This window comes from Neofelis nebulosa, chromosome 7, assembly GCF_028018385.1.
Source record: "Neofelis nebulosa isolate mNeoNeb1 chromosome 7, mNeoNeb1.pri, whole genome shotgun sequence".
NCBI lineage: Eukaryota > Metazoa > Chordata > Mammalia > Carnivora > Felidae > Neofelis > Neofelis nebulosa.
The window spans coordinates 19,282,320-19,302,343 of NC_080788.1; the positions used below are offsets into that span (position 1 = coordinate 19,282,320).

The 20,024-nt window shown below is 40.5% G+C and overlaps 1 protein-coding gene across 5 annotated transcripts in view; it reads left to right on the forward strand.

Moving 5' to 3' along the window:
- ASB7 (ankyrin repeat and SOCS box containing 7) overlaps nucleotides 1–20,024 on the forward strand; it is a 50,778-nt gene that overhangs the window by 3,835 nt on the left and 26,919 nt on the right. For 4 of the 5 annotated variants that reach the window (XM_058736768.1, XM_058736769.1, XM_058736771.1 and 1 more), the window contains exons 3-4: nucleotides 4,415–4,536; nucleotides 7,173–7,434. In XM_058736768.1, the coding sequence (XP_058592751.1) occupies nucleotides 7,224–7,434 (211 nt within the window). In that variant the 5' untranslated portion in view covers nucleotides 4,415–4,536; nucleotides 7,173–7,223. The remainder of the gene's footprint in view (nucleotides 1–4,414; nucleotides 4,537–7,172; nucleotides 7,435–20,024) is intronic. The other variant, XM_058736767.1, reaches the window with a different exon arrangement.

Below are 20,024 nucleotides of genomic sequence, written 5' to 3' on the forward strand. Positions count from 1 at the left end.
TTGTTTTGTTTTTTTTTTTTTTTCCTCAGAGCCAATATCCTTGGAGTTGCTGATTTTATTTTCTTACCAGCCTGTATATCTCTGTCTGTTCTACAAAGAAATGCTTATTTCCTTTTTTGAGTAGCAAGCTGTTATCTTGCTTCTAGTGGTGTGAAATCTGAAAGCACAGTTCTAATTTGTATCACCTAATCCAAAAATATGTGGACTTTTAGTGAAAATAATATGCAAAGAGCCATTAGTGACTAATCATTTATGCCAGAGGAAATCGGGGACATGTGGCAAATCTGGTGAAAGTTTTATACAATTTTAGACAGGTCTTAAATATATTTTATATTATAGTTATTTTACTCTTCACTCTGTTCTGTGAATATAAACTTCTTTTAATTATGTGAAGCAAGAAGTTTAGTTTTAACTTAATGAAGTTCCTTTGGCATCTTTATAGAATTTAGTGTTAACATCTTATTTTTTATTTTTTTTAAATGTTTCTTTTTGAGAGAGGGAGAGAGACAGCGCAAGTGGGAAGGGGCAGAGAGAGAAAGGGGGAGACATATTATCCGAAGCAGGCTCCAGGCTCTGAGCTGTCAGCACAGAGCCCAATGTGGGGCTTGAACCCACGAACCGTGAGATCATGACCCGGGCTGAGGTCAGATGCCCAACCGACTGAACGAACCACCCAGGTGCCTCAGTGTTAATTTTAATTCCTAAATGTATACTTTCTAGTATGGTCAACAGTGTAAAAGCTCAGAGGCCTGCATTGTTTCCTTTTGACCTGACGTAGATTAGAAAAGATGGATTCGTAAAATTTAAACAACACAATTCACCACACTATTCTGCAGTAAAACCTCATATAAAAATGATAGACATTGGGGAAGTGGCTCATTTTGATACATAATTCTGAAGTCTTGTCTGCATGGTTTGTTTTTTGTTTTTTGTTTCTTGTCTTTTCTGACTGAAACCTGGAATGGGATTTCTAAGATTATACCCTCAGAATTTTAGTCATTGTGAGTCATTAATTTAAAAACAGCTTACACTGTACATTTATTTCTTTAGAAAATAGCCTCCTTGGCCATATTCTATTATTTTATAGGTGACTTCTTCATGAACTATCAGATTTTCAAATGTGCACTCCTTGAGAATATAGACTTTTCTCCATTTTCCTGTGTCTGGACTTCTCTGTGATTTTTTTTTTTTTTTTTTTTTTTTTTTTTAGTATTTATTTTTGAGAGAGAGAAAGAACACGTGCAGAGGAACAGGGGAGGGGCAGAGAGAGAGGGAGACAGAGGACCTGAAGTGGGCTATGCAGTGACAGTGGAGAGCCCGATGCGGGGCTTGAACTTATGAACTGTGAGATCATGACCTGAGCCAAAGTCGGACACTTAACCGACTGAGCCACCCAGGCACCCCAACTTCTCTCTCATTTTTTAAATAGCATGTTTAGCACTAGATATTGTATTTACTTTTTAAGTTCAATAGTCTTTTTTTTTAAATGTATTCATATGTGGATAGCTATACTCTATTAAGTACAAACTCTCCTAAAATAACACCAAGATAAAAATTAATTACTTGTCTGGTGCTTTGGACTATTAGGATGTTTTGGTAATGGTAATTAAGTCATTGCCTTTCATAATTTAAGGGATGCAGCTGACAAAGGATTCTGTGTGCATGGTGTGTGTGTCTTGTTTTTTTTCCAGTAAAAACTATTGCATCTAAAGTGCTCTTTTGGTTTAAACCTATAGTTATTGTTTATAGCACTTGGTATTGTCAGAAAAGGGAAAAATGATCTTAACATTTTTAGGTGTATCTAATTTATTTTAAGTATGCAGAACTCTCTAGTAAAGTTTTACCAGGGGGCGACACCAGTGGCCAAGGCCTAGCAGTGTGCCAAACACATGTCAGGGGCTCCGTGGACTTTCATCTGTCTGATTGAAGTAGCCCATACGGCATTATTGCAAGTTATTGTGGTTTGTGCATCTTTCTTGTTCAGAGAAATAGTCACTTCATCCTTTAACACAAAGCCTTTTCTTGATATTGTTAATAAGTCAGTACCATTTCATATTCCCCTCAACCCCCACTTTGCATGCCCTCCTCCCCACTTACCCCCTCTGCCTCCATGGAAGGGGCGATGGGTAGATAGAAGGCCTAAGAACAAGATTCCTAAAGGCTTGAAACCGTGGAGAGCTATCTCCCCTTCTCTTGGGAGGCAGGGGATACCAAGGACACCCTTAGAAGTAAGGCAGCCAGTGCCATTGATTTTTGCAATGTAGATGTAGCTCATGTGGAAAATAATCACCTGTTCCTTTGTGGAAAATGCTGGAGGCTTATCATTGGAGACCTCGGTTTGCATTTTTTAAACAAATTTTTATTTTAGTATAGTTTTAGACTTACAGAAAAATTGCACAGACAGTACAGAATTCCCATATACTCCACACCCAGTTGCCACCAACAGCTTATATTAATAGATGGATTTGTCACAATTAATGAACCAACAATGAGCATTATTATTAATTAAAATCCATATCGTGTTCACACTTCTTTAGCTTTTACCTAATATGCTTTTTCTGTTCCAGGATCTCATCTAGGATACCACATTACATTTAGCCTTCTTGTTTCCGTAAGCTCTTCTTGGCCATGACAATTCCACAGACTTCCTTGTTTTTGATGGCTTTGACATTTTGAGGAGTACTGGTCAGGTATTTTGTAGAATGTCCCTCAGCTGGAATTTGTGTGGTGTTTTTCTCATGATTAGGGGGGTTATGGGCTTTGGAGAGAAAGATCACCACGGTAAATTGCCATTCTCCTCATTCCATGCTTGTCACGTGACTTGGCACTGCTGCCTGTTAACCACGATCACCAGGCTGAGGCAGTGTTTTTCAGGTTTCTTGCCGTAAAGTTGTTCTTTCCCTCCTTTTCCATGCTGTCCTCATGGGAAGGAAATCTCTACATGGCCCACACTAAAGGAGAAGGGAGTTATGCTCTACCTCCCTGAGTAGGGGGGATCCATGCAATTATATGGAATTCTGTACAGGAGATTTGTTTCTGCTCCATCCTTTATTTATTCAATCAGAGCAGTATGGGCCTGTTGGTATTTATTCTAGACTTTGGGTTAGAATCCATACCGCTTATATTTATCTTGTTCAAGTTGTTCCAGCTTAGCTACTAAGAGCTCTTGTGGTTGGCCCATGTTCCTATGACATTCCCCCATCACTGCATTTCTCTTTGAGTACTTCCTTTTTGGCACAGTGAGATGCTCCAGGCTCATATTGTATATTTCCTGCCCCACTCTCAGAATTGGGCATCTCTGTAATGATAGTTCTGCATTTTTTGCAGCTTGCCTTGTAGGAGTTGTTCTGATCATGTCTAATTCTCTAATTCATTTTTTTAAGAAATGATAGTCCGTTTTAAGTTAAATATTGTTTCCAAGTGCGTGCTGGCCAAGTCTTTGGCCTTGGAAAAAGGAAAGGGTCAAAGTGGACTATATACTGATGTAGATTGGTTGTAAATTCTGGTGTGCAACCAGCGGCACCTAGGACTGCCACTCTTCCCCATAGTACATCAGGTTGTCAGGTTTTCAGGTAGCCCAGCCTTTCCTGTTTAAGTGATGGAGGGCTTAGCATACCTACCCTACTGGGATGGGGTGGGGTAGTAGTTCTCCCAGTGAGTAATTTCTAGAGTGATTTGAGCATAAAGTGTGGAAGTCACTTAGCATGTGCTCTTAACCTTAATGGAGTTCATAGACCTAGGGTTTAATCTATATGAAGAAAGATCCTTTTTTTTTCTTTCAATTGTAGAGAGGATTTTTCCAGAATTCATATAGGGAAGCTGGCAAGGATGTTGTTAATCTTTTACGCAGTTTGATGTATATATAAAGGAATAACCATTTCAAAATGATTAACATAATGCTTTTTAGGGCATATGAAGAACCAGCATTTAAAGATATACTCTCCTTTTGGTTGTCATAGATTCCATTTTGGCCCTGACCACCTACTATATTGAATGAACACATACTTTCATTTTTGTCCTGTTTAGAAAAGAGCACACGCCTAACAGTGTCAGTTAAAAAGTAATTCAGATGAAGCAAGCCTGAAAATATATTCTGAATAGAGCAAAAAATAAGATAAAAGGAACCTGTACTTGCATCTGAATTTCAAATGTGTGATTTTTTTTTTAATTTACTTTTTCAAAAAACTGCCCTTTTAAGAAAAAAAATCCTGAAAATACACCATATCCGTACCAGTTTGGAGATTAATGTAAGTCTCAAGATCATTTTCTGTAAGAACTGACCTGAGTTCTTTCTCTGCTCTGGAAGTTTGATAGAAAGCACTAAAATTTAAGCTCATCGAAAGGTAGAGTGTGTAGGCATCTCTGATTTTTTATTATTTTTAGGAATCTTCCCATAATTGGTATTTGTTTTTAGGTTAAGAAAGCTCAATCACGCTGCAATCTGGACACACTCTGAGCCTTCTCCTCACAATGCTGTATGTGCACAATGGTTATTAGGCAATCCACGTATCAGAAGAAGGGACATTCTTCCACAAGGTAAGTGACTGAAGGTTATTGGTCATCTGTGCAGTTCTGGGGAGGAAAATCCATATAGCTGTTGCTTTTCCCTTCAAAGCAGCTAACATATACTAAACACAACACTTGCTAAAAGAAAATCCAGGTTTTTGGGGCGCCTGGGTGGCGCAGTCGGTTAAGCGTCCGACTTCAGCCAGGTCACGATCTCGCGGTCCGTGAGTTCGAGCCCCGCATCGGGCTCTGGGCTGATGGCTCGGAGCCTGGAGCCTGTTTCCGATTCTGTGTCTCCCTCTCTCTCTGCCCCTCCCCCGTTCATGCTATGTCTCTCTCTGTCCCAAAAATAAATAAAAAACGTTGAAAAAAAAAAAAAATTAAAAAAAAAAAAAAAAAAAGAAAATCCAGGTTTTTGTTTGTTTATTTTTTATACTGTTTGAATCTTACATAGTAGACCTCATTTAAGAGCCAAGATAATGGTCTCATTTAAAAAAAAAAATCTGTTAAAGCTGATTTTGAGCATATAGTAGTAGTTTTCATTAATTTCTTCCAGTGGTATTCAGTGTCTTTGCTTACAACTCTAAAAATACACAGAAACCTATTCCAAAAGGGTTTTTGGTCATTTTTAAGATGAGAGACTTAGTTTTATAGTGTTGATTGAAAAAGTAATTAAGCAAAGGGATAAGGGGAAAAATCATGTTTATTAAGGAGACAAATTGTCAGGAAATTTCTCATTTCCAAATTTTCTCTGAGGAGATAGCTCTTTGTAATAGTAGCCTGATATTTTTAAATTATATTACTTAATAGGAATACGAGTTTGAAATAACCATTTTCACTTTATGAAACAACATAGGACATTTGATTGTATTCTTAAGCTGTGATGATTTGACCTAGGTCAGGCTTAAGTTTACCTTTGCACAATCTATAGCAAGAGGTTTTGCAAGATAAATTATTATTGGTAACAAGATTATCCCAAGATGTCTAACCTACATAGGAGACCAAAATGTCTTTAAAGGACTTTATCACATAATTTTTTATTTTTAGAAATGGAAGCCGCCTAATTAGGAGATGAGTCTAATCTATTCCTTAAAATTAGCCCAGATGGAATGGCTTCATAGAAGCGTGTTAGTTTAAGCTTCTGTAAGCTTCTGTAAAGCTTAAAAACCCACTGAAAAAGTTTTTGTACACACACATGTAAGGGCCACTTTTCACAATTCACTTTGGACTTTTTCCTCTTTGCATGAAGGAGATCTCATTTTATATTGAGCCTGAGTGCACACCTCTTTTGTGACCTGTTAGAGGGTGCAGAAGTCCAGGACACTACTTTTTCTTTAAAATGATTTTTTTTCATGTGGTGGTGTTTCGATTCTTACAGTTTTTTTTGTTTTGTTTTTTTTTTTATCTCACTTGGATTTTCTACATTTTCTTTTTTTTTAATTAATTTGTTTTTGAGAGGGGAGGGGGCAGACTGAGGATCCGAAGTGGGCTCTGCACTGACAGCAGAGAGCCCGAAGAGGGGCTCAAACTCATGAACCGTGAGATCATGACCTGAGCCAAAGTCAGATGCTTAAGTGACTAACCACCCAGGTGCCCCGATTCTTAGAGTTTTTAGATATTTTGTGTGATCTTGGTACTTTGCCAATTAGAGTAAAACTTTTAGAAAACTGAAATTAGAAAAGTAGAAAAGATAACGTGGCAGAAGAAGAGGGGTGGTAAATCATGCATCAAATAACAAAGTGGGGAGGATAGAAAGAAATGAACAAAAGGAAAATGCATACTCTCTATGCATTTTACTTTACCCCACGCACTTCTTTCCCCCCCAAACCTTTCACCTTTTGGAGCTAAAAATAAAATATTGAAATACTTTAGGGGGCTCATCTGAAGTTTTTCATTTTTTTTTTAAACTGCTTCTCATAGTCTTTAATCTTCATAGGCTATGAATTGACCATTTGATACCCTGCATTCACTCGATCTGTGATCGAGTCCTTGAATGGTTTATAACTGCATGCATTAGGGAAATTAACTCTTTTTAAAAATTTTTTTAAAATGTTTGTTTATTTTTGAGAGAGAGAGAGAGACAGAGCATGAGTGGAGGAGAAGCAGAGAGAGAGGGAGGTACAGAATCTGAAGCAGGCTCCAGGTTCTGAGCTCAGCACAGAGCCTGACGGGGGGCTCGAACTCAGGGATCATGAGATCATGACCTGAGTGGAGGAAGTCACATGCTTAACCGACTGAGCCCTGTCCCCCCCCCCCCCCCACCCCCGACAGTGCTCCAGGGAAATCAAACTCTTAAGACGAGCACTCACCTGACTACTCTGTTGTCTCCCATTTTCTGGCTGCCCAGCATCACCTTCCATTATACCTAAAATAATGCTGCTATGTTCATAGGATGTTTGCTTTGAGTTTTCAAAAGACTACAGAAGAAATTTCCTGTAACCGCAACTTAAGGCATTATGCCTGGCTTTTTGTTTGAAATCTTTTATAATCTTTGGGAAGCTACCAAAGTTCCGGTTATAGGAGGTGCATATTAATTAGTTGTAGTAGGATGAACTGTCATGACTAAGATTTACATGATTTAACAATGGAAAATTCTGTGCTATTTAATAGACACACTGCGAGGAGCCAAGTATTCTAAATTTCACATATTCTACTTGCCCTTAAAGGCTGTTCCCTGTGACCTAATGAATCCTTGGTAAAAAGTGGACTCAGCTAGGATGTTACACCACCATTGTCGAAGGAACCCTGAACTCCAGGAAGAATTGCAGATTCAGGCTGCAGTGGCTGCCGGGGATGTTCACACAGTACGAAAGATGTTAGAACAAGGCTATTCTCCAAATGGCCGGGATGCTAATGGCTGGACCCTTCTTCATTTCTCTGCAGCAAGAGGGAAGGAAAGATGTGTTCGAGTATTTCTAGAACATGGAGGTGAGTTTTCTGGAAGCAAAGCTTTTTTGTCAAGGAGAAACTTAAATTATATTTAGTTTAAATATATGTGTACATGTATATAATGTTTAATGCTTCCCTTTGGTTGATACCCACCTTCTTATTCTCTCCTTTGTGAAGATTTGTTGCAGGTGTGCTGCGTTTTGCTTAAAACCAGATTGTTTAAAGCGCAATTTGGTGAATATAATGTGCTTCCCCCGCCTGTAACTGTATTTATACACAGCCAGATTTTCCTGGGTCATTTCAAGTAAAAGCAACCCTCCATGTTGTCCGGCTGCTTCTGTTTCGGAAGCAGAAGTGGTTGTGGTACCCACAATTAGAGAGTTGCACAAGTTTCCCGTTTGATAATTGCTCATGCAAACAGACCTAGCAGGGGTCCCTTTAAGTGTCATGCCCTTAATGAAGTCCTATCTTTTGAAGTTACCTCTTTAAAAAAAAAACTTTTGGATGGCATCTTTTATTACTGTTTTAGAGCTCCTGCCTTTTCCAGATCTGTACATAGTTTGTAGGTTAGAAGATAGATTATCTGAGGTCTTGTTGTGTATAAATATACACATTTGGGAACGACATCTGACATTTTATGCTTTTGCTTTGAAAATCTGTGCATTCCCATAGTTAACAATTTCCATAATAATAAGAACTAATAATTATCCCAGACTAGTTTACTTTTTTCCCCAGTTGAATTTCTTAATTTTCCAAAGATGGGCTAGATGTATTCTGTATTCATACCCATGTTATCTTTGTAAATTATGGTGTAAAGCAGCTTATTTGGGACTCAGGTTCCACACATGCCCCTTCCGGGGCCTGCACTGCTCTTTGACAACCATTTGGTTTTGTTTTAAGGTGTGCTATGTTATGAGATGAGTCAGCCTTGTAAACCCACCTGAAGTACAGAAAACTTGAGAAGTCCCAGGGCTCTCTTGAAGGTCGTGCGAATTACGTGAAACTAGGGACATGGAGGCTGTGAGTGGGAACTAATTGCAGGGCAATGCTAAGCCCGGGACCCCGGGTCTTCACACACCCCAGGGGTTCTGTAACAGCAACTAAATCCCTGAAACGGTGGATCGTTGACGGCCCAGCCATTCGCTGTCCCATGCCTGCTGTGTAGCTGTCCTCCCTCCCTCCTGCCACCCTGGCTCTTCCCTCAGTTCACCTTCCTCTTTAGAAACCTCAGTCCTGATGTTGATGAAGGGGAAATACGGAGAGGAACAGGAGAAAGATCAGGGAAATTGAAAGCCATAGGATCTGAAAAATTCTGGCAGTGCTTACCAAGATCAGAGTTGACATTTTTTTTTAATGTTTGTTTATTTTTAAGAGGGAGAGAGACAGAGTGCAAGTGAGCAAGCAGGGAGAGGTAGAGAGAGACACACACCCAGAGTCTGAAACAGGCTCCAGGCTCCCAGCTTCGAGCTGTCAGCACAGAGCCTGACACGGGGCTTGAACTCATGAACTGTGGGATCATGACCTGAGCTGAAGTTGGGCGCTCTGTCAGCTGAGCCACCCAGGTGACCCCAAGAGTTGACAACCTAGTCCTGTTACTTTCTGCTTCTGCCAGCCTTGCTTTTAAGCAATTAACTAAAGGGGAAAAAAAAGTCAATTACTCAGGTAGTAACATTACTGTGTCTCCTTAAATAAAACAGTTTTCAAATGAATCACAAATAAAGCCAAAGACCCCTTTGCCCAACTCCCAATCCTTTCTGCCTGCCCCTCTCAGAAGTGACCATAGGTATGAGTTTGGGATAATTTCCTCATATTGTTACTTATACTTACAGAAAATATGTCATATTGTGTTGTGTGTGGTTTTAGAACATAAAATGATATTGTACTGACCATGGTATCCTGCAGTTGTTTTCTGCTGAACTGTACAACTTAAGATTTTTTCTAAATAAGGGATTGGCAAACTCCTGTAAAAGACCAGATAGGAAATATTTTAGGCTTTGCAGACCCTACTGTCTCTGTCATAAATACTCCACTCTGCCTTTGTAGGTAGCATGAAAGTGGCCATAGACAATTTGAAGCAAATAAGTATGCCTGTGTGCAAATAAAACTTCATGAAAACAAATGGTGGGCCAAAGTTGGCCTGTGGGCCACAGTTTTCTGAACCCTGCATCCTCACTCACCCTCCCCTCTGTGTAGCCATGGGTGTGTGTGTGTGTGTGTGTGTGTGTGTGTGTGTGTGTGTATAGGTATTTTTAACAGCTCCTAATTGAGGTAGAATCCACATGCCTTACAATTCACCCATTTAAAGTGTGCATATAGTTCAGTGGCTTCTAGTATATTTGTAGAGTTGGGCATCCATCATCACAAGTAATTTTAGAACATTTTCATTACCCCCGAAAATACTGTTGGGGTACCCCCGAAAATACTGTTGGGCCTGTTCTATAATACACATAGATTTACTGTGTTCTTTTTAGCCGCTAATTATAATATTTATTAGTATGGACACACTGTCTTTTGTCTAAACCATTCTTTATTTTTTATTATTTGAGCATGGCTAAAATTTTCTCAGTGGATTTTATTTGTTGAGAACATAACATATGTGGTTAAAAACCAAAGGATAGTTATTCTGCACTGTTCAGTGAGGGGAAAACGCCTGCTCTCTAGCACCTGTCCGTGACATCCCTTCCCAGAGGCGGTCACTCTTACTGGTTTCTTTTGTGTCCCGGCAGATATAACCTGTGTGTCTAGATGCATATAATATTCCATCCTCCTCCTTCTAGCCTGCTCCTTTTCTTGTTAATAGTCTATTCCACATCTTGCTTTTTCCACCTGACAGTTTAGCCCAGCAATAACTCCTTATCGCTACTGACAGTATCTCACATTCTGTCGCACAGATGTAATTTATTTAAACTTATCCCTCATTGTTGGACATTTTGATTTTTCATTTTTCTACTACTAGAAAGAGTATTACAGAGAATGTCCTTGACTGAATTTTTTTTTTTTTAATGTATGTGAGAGTTTATCTCTTGGATAATTCCTAGAAGTGCAATTGCCAAACCAAAAGGATGTTAAAAAAATTTTTTTTTAATAGATTTTTTGACAAATTGTTCTGCAAATGTTAGGGTGGCTCTGTCTTTACTGACCAGTAGGATAGCGCCTGTTCCCCCACCTTTGCCAGGCATCCATCACAAGATGGTTTGCTCTTCCTCTTTGTGATTTGCTTGCCTCTCTCTCTCTCTCTCTCTTTCTCTCTCTCCCTCTCTCCCTCTCTCTCCCCCTCTCTCTCCTTCCTCCCCCCCAGTCCCCTATCCCCCCCCCGCCCCCCCCCCCCCCCGAAATGACATTTGAGTAACAAAACATTGCAACACTGGGCTGCTTTGCTGGTCCTTTTCTTATTGGCTTGTAGGAATTGTTCGTATATTCTTCTTTGTTAGATATGTGTTGTGCCAATCTTCTCTCCGGTTTTAGCTTTATCTTCTTGATGTCGTGTTTGTTTTTGTTGGGCAGAAGTTTGCATTTTATTGTAGTTGAATTTTTTCATCTGCCTTAGGATGTGTGCTTTTTGTGTCTTGCACACCATGCCAGTGGGTCATTATTTGCCTGTATTTTCTTCTAAAAAGTTTTATGGCACATAGATCCTTAATCTATTCCAGAGTTGATTTTGGTGTCTAGTATGAGATGGTCAGGTACAATTTCATACTTTTTCCCCATAAGGGTAGCCTCAGTCATCACTTCTGTCCTCATTGCTATATCTTTCTGGCTCAGATATAAAGTTTTCATATATGCATGGTTCCATTGAGTCTAGTGTCTGTTGGTATAACCCTGAGTTAGTATAATACTGTTATAATTAATATCACTCTGTAATTAAAGTTTTGATTTGCAGGAGGAGGCAGGTATGGCAAATCTCCTTGTTATTCTGTTCTTTAAGGATGCCTTGGCTACTCTTAGCCCTTTATGTTTTCTTATAAAATTTTAAAACAATAGAACTAAATGTTTTGGAGAAGCCTCTCAATTGTTTTTACATAGCACCTTTTACTCACTCCTGTTACCCTAACAGAATTAGGAGGTTTGGGAAGTATTTTTTTCCTAGCACATTATATATCAATTTGGAAACGTTAACAGGAGAAGAACTTTCGTCTTTCCCTGTGCCCTTGGCCGCAGGTAATGCTTCTCAGTGCTCTGTGTTTAGTCTAAGCCTGCCTTCTGACCTCTAGACCAGCGTGTTCAGCTGCGTGTTAAGCCTCTGCACGTTCCTGGCTCACACACAGCACAGGCTGCTGCTTGGACATGTTCTTTTATGGCTAATGGCACCACAGCCTGCTAGGCCAGCAGTCTAGAAACCACCCTTGACGCTCTTCTAAATAGTTGCCAGATCTTCTCATTTCTTTTCATTGGAGGCACTGCCCCACATTTGGGTGAGGAATCCTCGTGCCTCACCAGGACTGTGATGATGTTCTCCTTCATCCCTGCTTCCAGTCTTGCCCCCTCCCAGCCAGTCTCCAAACAGAATGATCTGTGATGAAAATTAAAATGGGGCGCCTGGGTGGCTCAGTCATTTGGGCATCCGACTTCAGCTCAGATCATGATCTCACGGCTTGTGAGTTCGAGCCCTGCATCAGGCTCTGTGCTGACAGCTTGGAGCCTGCTTCTGATTCTGTCTCCCTGTCTCTCTGCTGCTCCCCTGTTTGCGCTCTGTCTCTCTCACTCTCTCTTTCTCTCTCCCTCCTCTCTCCCTCTCTCTCCAAAAATAAATAACATTAAAAAAACTAAAATGAAAATATTTCCTTTTTAAAATCACTGAAAGTTTTCCATCTCTCTTAGGGTAATAGTCAAAATTCTTAATGTGACCTACATGACCCTCATTGTTCTGGCTCCTCTGAGATATCTTTCCAGCTTCATCTTTGAGCCGCAGCCTCTCTGTGTTCATTCACATCCACTGAGCCCAGAGGCCTATGCGCAGGACCTGCTGAGTCCCCCTGCTCACCCTGCTGCCACCACTTTCACCTCATTCATGCCCGCTTCTCTGTCAGCTCTCATGTATCACTTTCTCAAGGAAATCTCTTACCATCCAGACTTGGGCAGATCCTTCTGTTGTACGATATTATTGTCTGTACCTTTTTTTTGTAGCTCCTATCACAAGTGTAATGATTTATTTGTGTACTATTCTGTTTAATGTCTTTATCTCCTGTGGAAGCTTCGGAGGGTAGCACCCATATCTTCTTTGTTCTCAATGACAGAGAGAGGAAACACATACCAGCTATCTCACAGAATTGCTCCCCAGCCATACAGAGACAAGACTAGTCCTTTCTTTAAAAATATTGAATATTGGTTGAAAATGGGCCAGACTTGTGGTGGGATTAGAAAAGTGTTTGAATTTGACCTACCTGCTCTTGTCCTAAAACCATAGTTTCTTTAAGAGCTTGAAAATTTCCAGATTGGCCCCCCCCCCTCCTGTTAATAAGCTTCTCTTGTGATTGGTATTAAGGTGAACTGAAGTCCAGTTCAAATGTGGGTAAGTGAGCAAAATAAGCCACAAAAAACAAAGGTTCATTTCTCTTCCCCTCCTCCTCCTGGCCCCCAGTCCCATGAGGGTGGGGGAAGGTTCATAGAGATAGTTAGATGAGGTGGCCCGTTGGTCCTCCATAAATCACTTATTCATGTATTTATTCTGCAAATATTCGTTGGGTACCTAACATATGCCAGGCTCTGGGCCAGGCACCAAGGTACAGAATGAGTGTTGTGCTAGCTGTCTGGTCCTTCATAGTCAAGTGGCTGGATAGATTTATAGCCAATGCTTATTGAGCACTTAGTAACCTAATGCTTCACAGCAGCTCTGTGAGGGTGAGTAGTAGTTTTTCCATTGAGAAAACTGAGCCACAGAATGGGAAGTAATTTGCCCAAGGCCATTCACCTCATAAATCGTGGAGCTAGGGTTCAAATCCACTGTCTTAGCTATGATTCTGTATGGCCTGCCTATACGGATACAATGCAGTTCCAACAGAGTGAGCTAAGTGCCGGGTATAAAAAGTCCCCACTGTTGCAGTGGTGGATGTGGGGGCCACAGCAAAAGAGGTTTACTAGAGAAAATATGGTTTGACTTGAGATCCTGAAAGGTGGGGCAGGGATGGGGCAGTGGAAGGACAGAGATGTGGGATTTTTGAAACACATAGGACACTGAGTGTGAAGGGTAGAAGAAGAAAGGAACATGTTTGGTTTTAGGAACTGAGAAAAGTTCAGTATGATTAGAGCATATCCAATAATTTATTCTATGGACTGTATTAGCCATTTGACATCTGATAGAGAGGAGTGGCAGAAACGGATGCGTTTTAGCAAATTCACTAGTGATAGTATGTGAACTTAGTGAAAGGGCCTGCAATCTCAGCAAGAGCAGGTGGGTGCCTGCTTCCTGATCAGAACTCTGGTCTCATTTCCCTGCACCCCACTCTAAACACATTTATTGAGCACCTGCTATGTGTCAAGCACTGTTCTGAACATAATGGGAATACAGCAACAAAATAAAGTCCCTGCTGTCATGGCACTTACATTTCGTTTTTTTGTATTTAAGTTTATTTGTTTAGAGAGAGCGAGCGTGTGCAAGTGGGGACAGGGCATAGAGAGAGAACCCAAGGATGCTCTGCACTATATCAGCATGGAGCCTGATGTGGGGCTTGATCTCACGGACGGTGATATGAAGACCTGAGCTGACTCAAGCAGGCTCCGCACTATCAGCGTGGAGCCCAATGAGTGGCTTGAGATCATGACCTGAGCCAAAATCAAGAGTCAGTTGCTTTAACTGAGCCATGGAGGCGCCCCAGCCCTTAAACATTTCTGAGTGAAGGAAATTGACGGTGAAATGTACAATGTCAGGTGGTGATCAGTGCTGTGAAGAAAGGTGAAGCAGAGAAGGGATAAAGAGGTATACAGGATTTTGTTTTAAATTAGGTATTTAGGGAAGGCCTCCAGTGTGCTGTTTGAATTGAGTCCTGGAAGAAATGAAGACCACACCATGAGAATATCTGGGAGAAAAACGTTAAAGATAAAGGGAACAATGGGGCACCTGGGTGGCCCCGGTTAAGCGGCCGACTTTGGCTCAGGTCATCATCTTGTGGTTCAGGAGTTCAAGCCCTGCATTGGGCTCTGTGCTGACCACTCAGATCCTGAAGCTGCTTCAGATTCTGTCTCTGCTTGCACACTGTCTTTCCCCTGCTTGCACACTGTCTCTCTCAAATATAAACATTAAAAAAAAATTTTTTTTAAAGAGGCAAAGGGAACAAGCGAGTGCTGCACAAGTTCTGGGAAGGGAACATACTTAGCACTTTGAAGAAAAAGCCAGGAAGACTACAGCAAGAACAGAACGATGGGAGAGAGGCTAAAGAGATGATGAGCTGGCATGTTCCGTAGGTCCTTGAAGGTTCAAAAAGGCTTTGGACTTTGTTCCAACTGAGAATGGAAAACCATCGAAGGCTTCTCAACTGAAGAATGAGAAGACCTTACTGAAGGGCTCACTCTGGCTTAAGGAGGTAGATTGTAGAGGAGCAAAAGATAAAGGGGAAGACCTGTCGGGAAGCTTTGGAATAGTTGAGGCAGGAGATGCTAGTGGCTCATCCTAGACAAGAACAGTCCTACGTTGAGAAGTGGTCAGATTCTAGAGAGGTTTTGAAAGTGGAGCCAACAGGCTTTGCTGATAGATTAGTTGGCCATGTGGTGGCAGTGAAAAGAAATCAAGATAACTGAGGTCTGGGGCCTGCAGGAGAAAGAGTTGCCATTGAATGAGCAGCTGAAAGTTAACCAAATGCAATTAAGAAAAAGGGGACATAGGGGCGCCTTGGAGGGCCCAGTTGGTTAAACGTCCGACTTCTGCTCAGGTCACGATCTCATTGTTTGTGAGTTTGAACCCTGCATTGGACTCTGTGCTGACAGCTTAGCCTGGAGCCTGCTTCCGATGCTGTCTCTCTCTCTCTCTCTCTCTCTGCTCCTCCCCCACTCGCGTGCTGTGTCTCTCTCTTAAAAATAAATAAACATTAAAAAAAATTAAAAAGAAAAGACACAGATGCTTAATACAAACCATTCACCACTGTAATACCAGTTCACCTGCACAGTGAAACCGCCAGTGAATGATCAGCTCTAACCCAAATGCAGAGATAACAGGCTGCCTGGGACCCTACTGGGATGCCAGCGATATGGCCACCAGGGAAGCCTGGTCAGGGAACAGCTGTGTGAAGCCATACTTGTTGGTCCTGTGGGAGGAATCCAGTTTCACTGAGAAAATGAGCAAGTTTGACTTGGTTAGTTGATGCTGTCTCTATTCCAGAAGTGAGGTTCTCTTTCTTATTTAATCCTAGGCTGTCCGTAGCAGGCATGGCTATTTACATTTAAATGAAATTTTAAAAGAAATTAAAAAATAAAATAAATTCTAAATGAAATTTAAAAAATTCAGTTCTTCATTGAGAGTAGCCGTGGTTCAAGTGCTCAATAGCAACATATAACTAGTAGCGACTGTGTTAGGCCTCACAGATATAAAACATTAGCTTGTGCAGGTAAATTACATTTTGCTGCTTTGCAGGCATTCCTTGGAGATGAGCAGGTTGGGTTCCAGACGACGTCAATAAAGTGACTATCACAGTAAAGCAAGTCAATGAATTTTTGTTTTTCCAGTGCACGTAAGGGTTATGTTGATACTATACTGTAGTCTATTAAGTGTGCATTATGTTTAAAAATATTTATACATGCCTTAATTAAAAAACACTTAATTGCTAAATGCTAACCATCATCTGAGCTTTCAACCGGTCCTAATCCTTTTGCTGGTGGAGGGTCTCGCCTCCATGTTGACAGCTGCTGGCTGATCAGGGTGGTGGTTGCTGAAGGGTGTGGTGGCTGTGGCAATTTCTTCAAATGACAGTGAAGTTTGCCACATCGATTGCCTCTTCCTTTCGTGAACATTGCTCTGTAGCATGCGATTCTGCTTGATAGCATTTTGCCCACAACTTCTTTCGAAATTGGAGTCATTCCTCAAACCCTGCCACTGCTTTATCAACTAAGTTTATGTACCATTCTAAGTCCTTCGTTATTTCAACAACCTTCATAGCATCTTCACCAGAAGTAGATTCCGTCTCAAGAAACCGCTTTATTTGCTTACCTGTAAGAAGCAATTTCTCACTGTTCAAGTTAGATTGTGAGATGCAGTTCAATTCCATCTTCAGGCTCCACTCCTTTTTAAAAAAAATTTTTTTTTTATATTCATTTTTGAGAGAGAGAGAGAGACAGAATGAGCAGGGGAGGGGCAGAGAGAGAGAGAGAGAGAGAGAGAGAGAGAGAGAGAGAATCTGAAGCAGGCTCCAGGCCCCGAGCCGTCAGCACAGTGCCCGATGTGGGGCTCAAACTCATAGACCACGAGATTGTGACCTGAGCCAAAGTCGGATGCTCAACCAACTGAGCCATCCAGGTGCCCCTTTCAGGCTCCACTGCTAATCCTAGTTCTCCTGCTGTTTCCACCACAGCTGCAGTCCCTTCTTCCTCTGAGGTCTTGAACCCTGGAAATCATCCATGAGGGTTGGAATCAACTTGTTCCAAACTCTTGTTCATGTTGATATGTTACCTCTTCCTGCAAATCACAAATGTCCTTAACTACAATTAGAGTGGTGAATTGTTTCCAGAAGGTTTTTAATTTTCTTTCCCTGGATCCATCAGAGGAATCACTGTGTATGGCAGCTGTAGCCTTAGAAAATATATTTCTTAAGTAATAAGATTTAAAAGTTGAAATTACTGCTTGAACCATTGGCTGCAGAATGGATGTTGTGTTAGCAGGCATGAAAACAACATTAATTTCATTGTACATCTCCATCAGAGCTCTTGGGTGACCAGGTGCATTGTCAACAAGCAGTCACATTTTGAAAGGAATCTTTTTTTTCTCAGCAGTAAGTCTCAAAGGTAGGCTTAGAATGGTATGTTATCCGTGTTGTAAACAGATGTGCTGTCATCCTGGCTTTGTTTTTCCCTTTATAGAGCATTGGCAGAGTAGATTTAGTTGACTTTTAAGGACCCCAGGATTTTCGAAATGGTAAATGAGCACTGGCTTCAACTCAAAGTCACCAGCCACGTTAGCCCCTGATAAAAGAGTCAGCCTGTCCTTGGAAGCTTCGAAACCAGGCATTGACTTCTCCTCTTTAGCTTCGAAAGTCCCACATGGCACCCATCTTCTTCCGATAGAAAGCTGTTTGTGTACGTTGAGAATCTATTGTTTAGTGTACTCACCTTCATTAACTATCTCAGCTAGGTCTTCTGGAGAACTTGCTGCAGCTTCTACATCAGCACTTGACTTGACGCTCACCTTACACTTTGATGTTATGGAGACGGCTTCTTTCCCTAAACCTCATGAACCAACCTGCTAGCTTCAAATTCTTCCTCTTCAGCTTCCTCCTCTCTCTGAGCCTTCACAGAATTGAAGAGAGTGAGGACCTGGCTCTGGACTAGGCTTTGGCTTAAGGGAGCTTGTGGCTGGTTTGATGTTCTGTCCAGACCACGAAAACTTTCTCTGTATCAGCAATAAGACTGTTTTGCTTTCTGATCATTTGTGTGTTCACTGGAGTAGCACTTTTCATTTCCTTCAAGAACTTTCCTTTTGCATTCACAGCTTGGCTAGCAGGCTCCAGAGGCCTAGCTTTCAGCCCATTTTGGCTTTCGACACGCCTTCCTCACTAAGCTTAAATAATTTCTAGCTTTTGATTTAAAGTGGGAGACACATGGCTCTTCCCTTTCACTTGAATACTTAGAGGCCATTATAGGGTTATAAATTAGCCTAGTTTCAGTATTGTTAGGTCTCAGGGGACAGGGAGGAGAGGGAGAGAGATGGGGTAATGGCTAGTTGCTGTTGCTTATTATTCCCATCTTATGTGGATATAGTTCATGGTGCCCCAAACCATTACAACAGTAACATCAAATATTGGACACATAATATAATATATTAGTAATATAATAACTAATATAATAATTAGTGATAGTATATTACAAATTCTTAATCTACCTGTTCAGATTAGTGTGCTGTTGAAGTTTCGCAGAAGAGTCTGTATTATAATAGTGGAAAGTATAAGAAACCCATTATTACTATCATCTTCATTTTCCCACTAGGAATCTCTCTAAAAATTCTAAGATCATGTTGGACATTTTATAAAAATAACATTAAGAGACCCTATCTTAGGTGTGATTATTTATCTTTAGATTGGGTTCATGTAACTAACCTGGAGGGCAGTAGAAGTTAAGTCCGTAAAGCACATCCCCATAGGAGCCTGAGGAAAGAATCTCAGAGTTCTTCTTGAAACAGTAGGTAAAATCCTCATGGTGAAACACATGAAAATAAGTTAGAGAGGTAAGGGATGAATCAAAGAAATCCATAGCAGTGTGGTGAGAAATTGTTTTTAGCTTTTCAAAAAGGAAAGATTTTGCAAATTATTATCCCAAATGTGATAAAGAAGAAACATTAATGGTAGGAATTTATGAAAGCACTTCTAGAAAGCAGTTTGAAAGTATGTATTAGATCCTTAGAATTGGAAGATCTTTTTGTCCAGTAAATTTACTTCTAATTAATTTATTCCAATAAATTCATCTTAAATGAAGGAATTTTTTTGTGTCTGAAAATTTCACCTTTCATTTCATATAATTTTTAAAATTCTCATGCCCAAATACAGAGAAATGATTAAATTGGTAGACTATAATCACAAGTATGTGTAATTTTTAAAAGGTATAGAAGAAAAGCTGCAAGCCTACTGTCAGTGGTGAGGGTAATTATCAGGAAATGCTGGGTTTTTGTGCTGCTGCTTTTCTAATTTTTCAGTTTTTCATTAATGAAAAAATTTGTTTCTGGGAGAAATCCTGTTTGGAGACATTATACCATCTGACTTTCCAACTTTGTATTTTTTGGTGAATTCTTAGCAAAGTTTTAGGTATTTGTCTAGATTTTTTTTTCCTCCGTCACTGTTGCCTTTCTATCCTGTGTTAATACAGCACCATGTATAACTGTTTTAGACCTCCACGCAATGCCTGTACCTGTGTAGCTTAGCTAATTGTATTTGGTGCTTCCCAAACCTTTTTTTAAAGAGTAATCACATGTATAGTGAACTAGGGTATGGTGTTTATCTGTGTATTTTCCTGATTTGAGGATTTTGCTTTTAAATACAAATGAGATGCATATCATAGTACATATATACAAATCTGGTTATGATTTTGGCCAGGTTAGTATGTATATTCCCATCTTTAGACCAACCACTAAAAAAAAACCCCAAAAACAAAGATGTACAGTAGTAAAACCTTGGATTGCGAGTAACTTGTTCTGTGAGTGTTCTGCAAGACGAGCAAACATTTCTAATAAATTTTAACTTGACAAATGAGCAATGTCTTGCAATATGAGTTGTACTTGATGCCAGATATCACATGATCACAAGGGCGCCAGTGGTTCTTCTCGCTGTCTTGCTGTGGGATTGTGGTTGATCGTCAATGCAGTGTTACATTTCTGTGAAATCTTCAAAAGGAGGCAAAAGCAAGGGTCAATGGATAGGTGCCTTGATAAAGTTGCACAAAAAGAAAATGATTCCCTTGAGTCAGTAGATAGCTGTGATTCGTTAATGCTAGCAAAAGTCGTC